Genomic DNA, 12,224 nt, shown 5'->3' on the forward strand with positions numbered 1-12,224 from the left:
CATCCTGGGCTCCACGGCCCCGCCGGGGGATGAAGGGGATGCCCCACTGGGAGCCCTTGCGTGGGCGGTGGCTCCTGCTGACACCTCACTGCCTGGGCACGTGGGGCTGACACAGCCGTGACCTGCACCATTCCAGCTGTCACCTGGGACACGTGCCAGGCGTGACGGCCCCGTGGGAGCCCCACACCACAGGTGGAAAAACTGACCCAGCGTGGAGCTCAGCACGGGGTGGATGTGGCACCCCACTGCCACGGGGACATCGCTGTGTCACTCTGGGATCCAGCACTCACCTGTGACACCCCGCTGCCCGCACTGGGGATGCCACAGGACACTGTGTGCTCAGGGGCTGGGCAGTGGGTGCTGAGGGTGCTCAGCTGGGCCCACAGCCCGTGGCACCAGCCCAGAGCTCTCGGGCTTGGGGTCAGTCCTGCTGTGGAGCTGTGGCCAGGCATGTCCCAGCTCCCTGTGCCTCCGCTCCCTCGTGCCAGACCAGGAGGAAGCATTTTATTTACTGGTGTTATTTTTAGCTGGATGGTCCCTGGCTGCTGTGGTCAGCCCGGGACGAGAACAGCCCGAGTGCCAGCGGTAGGGAGAGTCCTATACAGATGGTTCCCAGGAGTCTGTCCCTTCCCCAAAACCCTCATCCCCCCTAAAACCAGACCTGGAAGGACCTACATCCCACCTGCACTTATTGGCGCTGTGGGAGCCACGCAGGGGCTGCAGGCCCAAGGTCAGCAGGGTCCCACAGGCCTCTCCCCAGCCTTGGCTTTTCCCCAGCCAGAGGCCATGGCACTGCCTGGCACTGGTTAATAATTAAAGCAAAAAGCTTTGCAGGAAGAGAAACCCAAGCTGGCCTCGAGCTTCCGCCCAGAAACAGGCACAGCCAAGGGCAGAGTGGGCTGCTGGTGCCCCAGCAGCTCCCATTCTGCTTCACCGAGCAGCAATTAAGGGCAGTGCTAATTCCTGCACAGCCTGACCCCAAATCCTGCACAGCCCCATATTCCTGGATTCATCCCAGTGGTTGAGCTGCTCCTGGCCCAGGGCCACAGTTCCCTCCAGGCCCTGTTGTCACACACAAACTTTGCTCTGGAGCTGGGACTGGCTGTGTTATCAATCGTGGCTGTGTTATCAGTCGTGGCACACGGATCAAAGGCCGCCAGCCAAGGAGCCGGGCGCTGGCCTGTGCTGGTGCCCGAGCAGCTCCTACACACACAACATCCACAGCTGGAGCAGCCAAGCTCAAAGCAGGGGATGTGCCGTGTCCCACGTGCCATGTCCAGCTTCCAAAATCAGCCAAGATAAATCCAGGGAGATGTGTGGACAGGTTTCCCCAGGGATCCTGGGAACACACATCAGTCTGCCCTTCATGCTCCCAGTCTGGGCTGAATCACACCTGCAAGGGCACAAGGCTGTGAGGGAAACGCTTCAATAGGTTATGGTGAGGCAATTAATTATGCAAATTCCAGCAGGCCGCCATCAGCTCCCCACAGAGCCCAGGAGCCCCAGGCATCCCACTGTGCTCCCAGGGCTGAGCACCTGAGCCTCACACCAAGGCACGCCAGCACAGCACCACAACCCTGGCACGGCACCCACAGCACCCCATGAACCCGGCACAGCACCCTGGGAGCGCAGAGCAGCACCCACAGCACCCTGTGAGGCAGCAACAGCACCCACAGCACACCATGAGCCGGGCACAGCACCCGCAGCACCCCTCAAGCCCAGCCCAGCCCCTGCTGTGCCGAGCGACAGACGGGCAAGGGAAAAACCTCCAGGACACAGGGCTGAGAAAAGCCAGCATAAAGCGTTTTTATTGCAATAATAAACTGGATACCTTTGTGCGGCGGAGAAGGAAGTGACCGGCAGGAATTTCTGTTACCAACGGACTGGGCAGAGCAGAGGGAGGGGGCAGGGGGAGGGCAGCAATGCGTCCTGTGAGACCAGGCAAGCGGCGATGACCAGCATCAGGTGGCAGGAGAGAACGGGCAGGTGAGCTCAGAGCAGGGACAGCAGGGGGTTGATGGTTCCTTTCCCGGGGGAGGGAGGGAGGACAGGGGCGTTTTTGTTGAGTTGAGCCCCCATCGCCTCCCCTGCTAACGGCACCTTCCCTTTGCCCGCTGTTTTCCTTTCTCTTTAAAGAATGCTCCATGCTATGGGATTTTCCGGCTGTGGTGGAGCTCTGATGGAAACCCAACTCTCTAAATCCAAAAGTGGGCTTGGGGGGAAGGCAGGCTCACCCGGTGGCAGGGTGAAGCAGAGGCAGAGCAGCCCCCCTTCCCCAATGCTCCTCCCTGCATGGAGAACAGGGAAAGGCCAGGCTGCTCCCTCACTGTCCCATTCCAGGCAGAATTCCTATGAACAATCCTAGTGCTACCTTGCTCTCTGCATCCCTTTAACCTCAACAGGCTCACTCTGCTATGGCTTTTGCAGCAGCAGCAATTTCTGGTTTGGAAACACCATAAATCTGCACCAAAACAAGTAACTAACGGGATTCCTTTTGTTCAAATTACTCCTATCTAAGGTCAGCCCATCTGCGTGCTACTGGGAAAACGCAGTCTACACCTGGAACCAAAATAAGATTAAGAACTTGACCCAAAAAGAGTTGAGGTTTACGGCGTATAGTTTAAAAAGACATAAAAACACGATACGAGGAGGAAGAGTCAGACGCAAAGCTTAGTGACCAAAGGCATTCAATCAAGGTGTAAGGTTATACAATGAGTGTAGTGGACTATCAGGAAAAGCTCCGTACAAAGTCATGTGCACTCTTCTTGAAGCTGAGATTCTGGATTCCTCCATGTGCCAAACCTGCGGGGAGAGAGCAGAGGCAGCGTGACAGAGCCGTCCAACCCAGAGCCCTCTCTTCTCCAGGCTGAACAACCCCAGCTTTCCCATCCCGTCTCCATAGCAGAGGTGCTCCAGCTCTGCTCCAGCTCTTGGGTCATAATCAAAGCCTCTTGCCCACACCATCAGCCTCGAGCACCATGAGCATGAGAGGCAGCAGGGGGAGCAGCAGCCCAGCCCCGCAGTGCAGCAACACAACACATGGAACCCGAGGCACAGACAACCAGCACCACAACACATCCATGGCACGAACCTGCCCTGCCAGGCTTTTACCACCCATAGTGATCTGATCCCCAGCTCATCAGACCCCCAAGAGTAACTTCTACCCACAGCCAGAAACCTGCCCCCTCCTTCTCCCCACTGCCACCCACTCCTCCTGCCACCTACCCCCATCCCACCTTCCCACACTGTCCCAAGACCAAAGACAGGGGCCTTGAGCTGTCCCCAGTCCACACACTCCCTGCCAGCAGCTGCCCCTCCTTACCCGAGGACAGGGTGCTGGGGTGGGTCATTCCAATTTCATGAGCTCCACGTCAAAAATTAGAGTGGCGTTTGGTGGGATGATCCCCGGGTGGCCAGTGGAGCCGTAGGCGTAATCTGGGGAGATGGTCATCTTTGCCCGCTGACCAACGCTCATCTGGGGCAGGGATAGAAACACGGGGATGTCAGGAGATGGGCACAACCACCAGGTGAGTGACAGAGGAGGGACACTGCTTTCCCTACACTGGACAAGAGCAAGGACCCAGGCTGAACAAACCAGAGGGGCAGGAGAGGAATGGGGAGAACATCAAAGGGAAAGGCAGGCAGCACAGGCTGGAAAACGAGCAGAGCTTGAGATGTCCTTCACGCAGGTGAGGGCAGGGAATGGCAGGCAATTCCCTCCAGCCACTGTCACCCTTGTGCTCACGTCCCCAGCATGGCATGGAGCGGGTGCAGTCACACAGGCAGGAGCAGAGCCGTGCCGTGCCCACCAGCCCTCCCTGGTGTGGGCTCACAGCCCGCAGCTGTGCCGTGCCCACCAGCCCTCCCTCTGCGTGGGCTTCACAGCCCGGGCGGCCGGAGCGCTCCCGCCACGCTCATTTGGAGCTGACTCAGTGGAGAAATGTCACCGCTGAGTCACCGACACGCCGTAGGTGTTGCTGGGGCCCGGCCCGGCTCCATCCCCGCCAGCTGGCAGGTGGCAATGCAGAAGGTGATATTCGCGCCCACACCTCCCAGCGCCGAGGGGGCGGAGGGGTGGAAATCACAGGGGAATAGAATAAAAAAAATAATAAAATAGGGAACGAGCTGCACACAGTGAACGCTGCCCACGCTGCAGCTCCCGGCGCGCGGCTCGGCACAGCCCGGCACGGGGACCGCGACTCTGAGGAGCTCCAGGCACCTGAGCGACTCCTTCCTCCCAGCCGCGGATCACCTCCTGCTTGCCCATCACGAACTTGAACGGCTTGTTCCTGTCGCGGGAGGAATCAAACTTCTTCCCATCCTCCAGCATACCTGAGGAGAGAGGGAGGGAGATGGCGGTGCCACACGGACAGAGCCACGCGTGCCAGCGTGAAGCTGCTGTGACCTGTGACAGTCAACCCTGGGACAGCTCACGTGGCTCTGAGTCAAAGATTTGTCTCAGCTGAGCCTCCTGAAACACCCGCACAGGGGTCCTGGAGGGGAAAGCCCCTGGGGCATCACCCAGCCTGGGGCAGGGCAGGATAGCTCTTGGCCCAAAGAAAAGTGGTCCTCTGGGCTGGGACCAAGGACTGAGAAGGGAAGCAGCTGAAGGGAGGGGAAGAAAACCTTGCCCACCTCACAGCACCACTGCCAGCCGTTTGTCAGGCAGCAGGATCCGACCTGGCACTTCCTATCACACCAGCACACACCTCTCACCCCTCGCCAGGCTTCCACCTTCAGTCATCCAAAACACTGATGATGCTCCAGTGCCCCATCTGGAGGCTTCGACCAGCCTCCAGCCCTCCCATGCCCAGCTATGTCCTGCTGCTCTGTGCCAAATCCCTCCCGGACCCAGGAATGACAAAGGGGGAGAGGTAGCACCAAGTGCTGGATGCGTGTGCCTGGGGCAGCCCTCGTTCCCCAGCAAGAGCTGAGCCAGGCTGATATCCCCAGAGCTAAATATAACTCCCCAACATGAGCTAAGGAGGAATTTCCTCCCCTCCCTTGCTCCCTGCCTGACCTTCTTGGGGAATCTTGGAGCTGGCGCTGCCTTATAGGAGCAGTAACTCCCCTGGCCAGCTCCTATAAGGCAGCTCCAGCTGCCGTTAACACAACCAGTGTCCCGTACAATAAACCCTGTATAATAAGAGCAATATTAAACTCTCTTCCAAATAAATGCTTTTCACTTCTTCGCTTCCCGAAACAGCCCAAAAAAACTCGTTTTCCTGCCTGGAAACTGCATTGTGGTCTTGAAAAACCAAACTTTCCCAGGAAGGCCTAGGGCAGAACAACTTCCCTCTGCCAGGGCACATGGGCAAGGGAATATGTGTCTGTGAAAAAGATGGGATGGGGGATCTCAGCCCCTGCTTGCACTGTTAAACAGAGCAAATGGCACGCAGGGACCGGCAGCCACAGACATGGGAGATGCCGAATGGAAAGAAGAGAATGGGAAAAAATACATCACCTCTGCAGGGGCATCAAGCACTGAGACCTCTGGGCTGCAGGAAGCTTTCTTTCAGGGAGTAGAATTAAGCTTTTAATTTCACAAACAGCAAAAATCCCCTCTCCAAGGTGTCAAGCGTCAGCTCAGCCAGTCACGCTGCAGCCCTGGACTTTGGAATGGTTAAGTCTGGAGTTCTCTCACTTCCTCCTTCCAGGATAAACCTCTTGTCGCCTGAACCTGCTTCCAGCCCCGTCTGGCACTGCTCCTTGCTCCTGTCCCCTGGCCTTCCTCCTGCCCGGCGGGGCCGCTGGCAGCAGGGACACAGGGCAGGCTGTGCTGGCTGGCACCGGCAGCGCTGCCTGGCTGCGCCCCGAGCTGACCCCACCTCTGAGCCCTCCGGGGCTGCAACAAGCCAGGGTGGCAGAGGAAGGATGGAGGGGGCAGCTCTCTGCTGCTCTTCTCCCTGGACACCCACCAAGGAAAACCCCAGGGGCCGTGCAGCACAATCCCCTGCTCGTCACGGCAAGCAGGGACCTCCGGGATGCTCCTGGGGTGTTCGCTGCCTGCTGAAGCACGTCCTGTTTGTTGTCCTGAGCAGGGCAATATAGAGACACCATCAGCCACCCAGGACATGCTGCCAACTTTGCACAGGAGTGGATGGCACTGCCCAACCCTGCTGCCGAGCTCACCTGTCCCAGTACAGCCTCGGGAAGTGTTTTGGAGCTGGCAGCACTCTGGCTGCAGAAGAGAGGGACTGACAGACTAAGCTGGTTGCAGCAGCCCAAGGGATTGATCATTCAACTGCCCCCAGCCCAGGACAGAGGAGGTCACACACGGGAGCCCATCCCTGCTCCCCAGCACGGGGCTGCTGTGAGGCTGCCATGATCCCCCATCATGCCAGCAGGGAAAACAAAGAGGCTCCAATGCTTCAGAGGCAGCATCCTCATCTCAGGCACTTTCTCTGCCCACAAGCCTCCTGGGAGATTTCTCCAGCCCTGGACAAGTATGAGCAACCATTTCCTCATCTCTGCCATCCCTGAGCAAGGAGATAACGAGATCTTAAAGCTATTATGGAGGCAAAGCATCCTCTGGCAAAAGCAGGCACCCCAGCAGAGCCCCAGGAGCAGCAGACAGTCCCTGGCACAGCTCTGTGCTTGCCACCACCAGTCCTGTGAGGAGAGAGACCCACCCGCCCTGGCTCCCACCCTGAAGGGTTTTGAGCCCCCAGAGATCCCACCTGAGCTATACAGACCCCGGGGGGGTTCAGGGAACCCCAGTGAGGAAGAGCACGGAGCCCTGCAGGGGCTGCAGCAGTCGTGGGATGGAGCAGGGGCTCCAGAGCCCCAGCCCCGGCCGGGCAGAGTGGCCGTGCCAGGTCTCTGCCACACTTGGCAGGCAGGAGCTGGGAGATGCCGGTGCAACGTGCGACTTGGCTCCGGGCCCCCTGGGCGGGCAGAGGCGGCGGAGAGCGGCGCTGGAGCAGGCAGAGTCAGCCCTGGGACAAACCTGCCGGGTTGGGTTTTGCTGGGGGTGCAGAGCCCCACCTGCAACCCCTCCATCCCCTCCAGGGTGCCGATCCTTGGCACCGCCATCGCCCAGGGGCTCCCACGTGGAGCCAACTTCCTGAGGAGAGGCAGGGAGAGACCAGAGTAGTGGTGCACGTCCCTCTGCTCCAGCTGGGACAGGATGGAAAACCCTTCCCAGAAGCCCTGGGATACCCAGCACGCTCCAAACCCCTTGCTCAGGACCAGGATGCACAGCTGAGGTTCAATCCTGCCTCTACCAATGCTCCCAGCCCACCCCATTGCCACCCACAGCTGGATGCAGAAGGGGTTTTGTCTCCCGTTCTCATGGCATGGCAGGAGAGATGACCCCAGTGCAGGCAGGGAAGGGGTGCAGGAGATGGTGCTGAGCTGCCACAGACTGTCACAACCCGCGAACCGACAGTCACATGCCTCGGTAGCAAATGTCTCACAACCACAGAGTGTTCGCTGAGCAGTGGGAGAGCATCCAGGGCAGCAGCACCCAGAGCAGTGGGAGAGCACCACCGCCCCACAGGTGCTGGAGAGGATGGTCCCCTCGGTGCCACCTTGCTGCAAAAGATAGTTTTCTCCAGTATCCCTCCCTGCTCCAAACCCCCCCTCCTTCCAAGATCATGGATGCTGGGTGTGCTTTGCCACTCAGGCAAAGCCATTTGGCCAAGCCATGTCAGATGCTCCCACGCTGCTCTCCCATCCCATGCCAGTTGCTGCGAGCAATCCTGAACACACGGGTGAACTTTATCCTTGATTTAGCTCCTTTAAGGGCCCTATGTAGCAGATTTCATATCAAAGGCTGTTTCTGACACCCCATGGTGTGAGCTCTCCACAAAAAGACCCGGGACTTGGGACAGAGGAAGGGGAAAGGGTCCGATTCCCACAGCTCCCCTCGTACATCTCCACCTCTGCAATCCCAGCATGAGCAACTGGCATCTCTCAAGCAGGAGGTCCAGAGGATTCTTAGCTCTCCACCTCCTTCCCCAGCACTGTTCTTCCACACCAGGGCTGTCTGTCTGTCCATCCCTCATGCCTGGGATGCTCTCAGTGGGGCCAGGCCCCACAGAGCAGTAGCTGGGGCACAGGCAGAAGCAGCACCAGCTTCTGGCTGGTTGAGCCGGCTCCCCACAGTCCCTTACCCTTGGATCACCGTTTTTTTCCCCAAAATGGTTTTTACCCAAATCACTGTGCATCCATAACCCAGCACAGGGAGAGCTCCCTCCCGCACACCACAGGCTGGATCTCCCCAGCACTGGAGCAAAGGGCAGCCAGGGACGGAGCCAACACAGGGCTCTGGAAGGAGCCTTGGAGCTCGGCACCACCAGCTCTGCACTCTGCTGCCATCCCTGATGCTGCTCTGCAACCGAGCCGGGAATCAAAGGTTTGTGAGGATTCCCGAGAGCCAAGCCCCACTCCAGCCTCTGGCAGGGCTGGCTGCTGGAGCCTCGCTGCCAACGCAGGGAAGCAGCATCAGGGCCTGGAGGTGTTTGATTCCTGCTGCCTGCCGAGGCGGGTTGGGGGCCAGGAGCTGCCTGCGGACGGAATGGGCGGGGGAGAGGGAGGGGGGAATAAAGGACAAAAGGAGACAATAATAACAAACAAACAAAATAAAGGAAATTAGAGAACCGCTCCCAGGGGCGCAGCGGATCGCTGCTGCTGGGGAGCGCCTGTCGGGAGCAAGTCACCACGTAGCACTTTGCCTGAAGCACCATGACGTGGGGACGGGACGTTGGTGACCCCCAGGCTGCTCTGCCAGGCTGGGGGGGGGAACGGAGCTGGGGAGAGCGGCAGCGCCGCAGGAGGGGGGGAGTCAGCGCAGGGAGCCGGAGGGCTGGGAGCTGGGAGGGCTGGCAGGCGGCAGGACTGGCCCACCGGGAGCCACTTGACTGCCTGCCAGCCTCTCTTTGTTCTTCCACCGGCGGAGGAAACGGGGCGGCCGGGCAGACCAAGCTGCTTCCTCTCCCTGCTGACGAGGGAAGGGGAAAGGACGGGGGAGACGGAGGAGCAGCAGATGGGCTGGATGCCCGCCGAGCCCTCCTGGCAGGCTGGGCTGCCCGGGCCCTGCACAGAGGGGTTCCCCCAGGCCCCCACCATGGCCAGGGAGGCGGAAAGGGGCATTGGTTATTAGCAAAAACAGTCACAAATGAGTCGTTGACTCGTTTTTACCCACCCCGATGAGCCAAAGCTGTACAAAAGGCGGCCGAGGGAGACAGCAGCCCCAGGAGTGATCCCCCAAAGCATTTTTTGGGGTCTCAAGGTTATTTTCTTCCTGCCCCCTGAGCTTGCAGAAGGCTGCTGGAGGACACCGAATGGTATATGACCCTCTCTGGCTTTGGGGAAGCCCCTAATCGAAGCACTACCCTGAACCCCAAACGGTGCCTTGGTTTCCCACACCAGGGTCGCCCCAAAAAAGCCCAGGATGCGGGTCTGGGGCTGCCCCACAGACACCCCCGGTGTCGCCCCAAAAGAGAGAAGGGGCTGGGGCAGTGCCGGGCAGGGGGATTGCACCCCTGCAGGGAGCTCTGGCAGGGGGTCCAGCTCCGAGGCAGCGGAACCTGAAACTCCACGGGGATGACTCGTGGAGCCCGTGGGGGCTCTGGGCTCCCCAGCCCGCAGGCCTCGGATGCCCTGGGATCCCCAGAGAGCCGCTGGGCTCTGCCCTGGGTGCCCCTGCCTGTCCCCCGGGGACCCCACGAGCCGTTCCCCCGGTGAATCCCCGAATACAAGGCGAGATGCGTGTGGGAAAAGGTCCCTCCACGGATGAGGCTGCGGGAGAGACAGAGACAACGGGGCCTCTCCACGGCCCTGGGGCACCGACAGGACCCCCCATCCCGTCCCCGCGCCCCCCGGGAGAACCCCCCGAGGCGGCCTGGACCCCCCCGGGAAGCACCACAGCCCATCCGGGCTGCCGGGCCCGGGGTCCTCGCAGGCAGCCGGGGGCGGGGGGTGGCGGCAGGCCCCGCTCCCTCGGTGCCCGGGCCGGGCAGACCCTCCCGCCCCTCCGCCGCCGGTGCCGGCGGGGCCGCCCCGCACTCACCCGTGTAGTGCACCACGCAGGTCTGGCCGCGCTTGGGGAACGTCCGCCCTGCGGGGAGACACACGCACCGTCACCCCGCGGCACCGGGACCCGCACCGGGACCCGCGGGGAGGGCAGGGACAAGGGAAGGGGGGGGGTGCGGGGGGAGCGGGCACGGCCGCGGCTCACCGTCGCCGGGGGCGATGGTCTCCACATGCACGCCCATGCCGGTGCCGGTGCCGCTCGCACCCGCAGCGCCCGCAGCGCGAGGGAGGAGGGGCCGCGAGTGCGCAGCCGCGACCGTCAGCGCCATAGAGCCCGCCCGCCCCGCCGGGGAGCCCGCCCGTCACCGCCATGCAGCCCACCCATCACCGCCACAGAGCCCGCCCGCCACCGCCGTGCAGCCCACCCATCACCGCCACAGAGCCCGCCCGTCACCGCCATGCAGCCCTCCCGCCCCGCCACGGAGCGGTCCCGCCCCGCCCGCCGCCATCTTCCCCCCCAGCCCCGCCGCCATCTCGGCACGGCGCCGTTGCCCGGGAAACGGGAGCCGGCCGTGAGGGACCCCCGGGCTCGGGCCGCTGTGGGCCGGGCCCGTGTTATGGCCGTGCCCAGCCCCGGGATGTGTGGCCCAGCACAGAAGCACCGAATCACAGAATTCATTAGGTTGGAAAAGACCTCTCCGGGGTCGTCGAGTCCAACCTGTGACCGAACACCATCGTGTCAACCAGACCGTGGCACCGAGTGCCACGTTCCAGGCTTCCCTTCAGCGCTCCAGGGGCGGTGACTCCACCGCCTCCATGGGCAGCCCATTCCAATATCTAATCTCCCTTTCTGTGGAGGAATTCTTCCTGATGTCCAACCCAAACCTCCCCTGGTGCGTCTTAGAATCATAGAATCGACTGGGTTGGAAAATAATCAAGTCCAACACCTTGATCCAACACCACCGTGGTTACTAGACCATGGCACTAAGTGCCACATCCAGACTCATCTTAAAAACCTCCAGGGACTGTGAATCCACCACCTCCCTGGGCAGCCCATTCCAATGTCTTCAGACTATGTCCTCTCATCCTATCGCTTGTTCCCTGTGAGAAGAGCCCGAGCCCCACCTGGCTACACCCTCCTTTCTGGGAGTTGTAGAGAGCAAGAAGTCTCCCCGAGCTTCCTTTTATGGCCCTTAGTGCCATGATATAGTAATTAGAGTTGGATCAGGGGTTGGACTTGATGATCTTGGAGGTCTTTTCCAACCCAATCTATTCTATGATTCTATGATTCTCCAGGCTGAGTCCCCGCAGCTTCCCTGTCCACATCTGCTGGGCACTGCTGAGGCAGCTCAAATCCTGGAGTCACTTTTGGGCCCCTCGCAACAAGAAAGATATTAAAGTGCTGGAATGTGTCCAGAGAAAGGCAATGGAGCTGGGGAAGGGGCTGGAGCACTGAGAATGGCTGAGGGAGCTGGGGGTGCTCAGTTTGGAAAAAAAGGAGGTGCAGGGGGTGACCTTCTTGCTCTTTTCAACTCCCTGACAGGAGGTTGTAGTGAGGTGGGGGTGAGGCTCTTCCCCTAGGCAACAGGGCAAGAGAAAATGCCTCAAGTTGCACCAGGGGAGGTTTCTGTTGGGTATTGGGGAAAATTTGTTCACCAAAAGGATGCTCAGGAATTAGAACAGGCTGGCCAGGGCAGTGGTGAAGTCACCATCCTTGGAGGGATTTAGGACATGCGTGGATGTGGCACTTGGGGACACGGTTTAGCGGTGGCCTTGGCTGTGGTGGGAGAACGGTTGGACTCAATGATCTTAAATGTCTTTTCTGATTAAAATGATTCTGTGATTAATGCAGCTCCCTATGCTGCTCCCCACCGTGCAGACAGGGCAGGGGCAGGCTCAACAGAAGACACACAGGTTTGAACAATCCGACACTCAAAAGGACTTTTTTTTTTTTTTTCCTGGGAAAAGCAGCAACTATTTTCTTTTTTGGTCAAAAAAAGAATCACTCCAGGCACAGGATTTTTGCCTCAAAGTGTCCTATTTCTTTACTTCAAGGAGATGAACTTGAGCCTCCACAAGGGAACAGAGAAGTTCCAAGGACAGCCAAGAGACTAATAAAAAGCCAGGATTCTCAGCAAGTGCATTAAAATGGGGCACAAGAGGAGGAGACTCTTAAAATAACAGATAATAGCATGAAGCGAGTTTTAATTGCTTCTGTTCCTTGCATCTTTTAAATACTGAACTAC

The 12,224-nt window shown here is 59.8% G+C and overlaps 1 protein-coding gene across 1 annotated transcript; it reads right to left on the minus strand.

Annotated features, from left to right (window-relative positions):
* Positions 1 to 1,782: 1,782 nt before the first annotated feature.
* On the minus strand, positions 1,783 to 10,315 carry FKBP1A (FKBP prolyl isomerase 1A). Its single transcript, XM_050313411.1, has 5 exons — positions 10,184 to 10,315; positions 10,016 to 10,063; positions 4,220 to 4,332; positions 3,323 to 3,475; positions 1,783 to 2,802 (listed from the first exon to the last, which is right to left on the minus strand). The coding sequence occupies exons 1-4, from the start codon at positions 10,305 to 10,307 to the stop codon at positions 3,347 to 3,349; spliced, it is 414 nt and encodes a 137-aa protein (XP_050169368.1). The 5' UTR covers positions 10,308 to 10,315; the 3' UTR covers positions 1,783 to 2,802; positions 3,323 to 3,346.
* Positions 10,316 to 12,224: the final 1,909 nt, after the last annotated feature.

This window comes from Myiozetetes cayanensis, unplaced genomic scaffold (assembly GCF_022539395.1).
Source record: "Myiozetetes cayanensis isolate MyiCay16 unplaced genomic scaffold, myiCay2020 scf19, whole genome shotgun sequence".
NCBI lineage: Eukaryota > Metazoa > Chordata > Aves > Passeriformes > Tyrannidae > Myiozetetes > Myiozetetes cayanensis.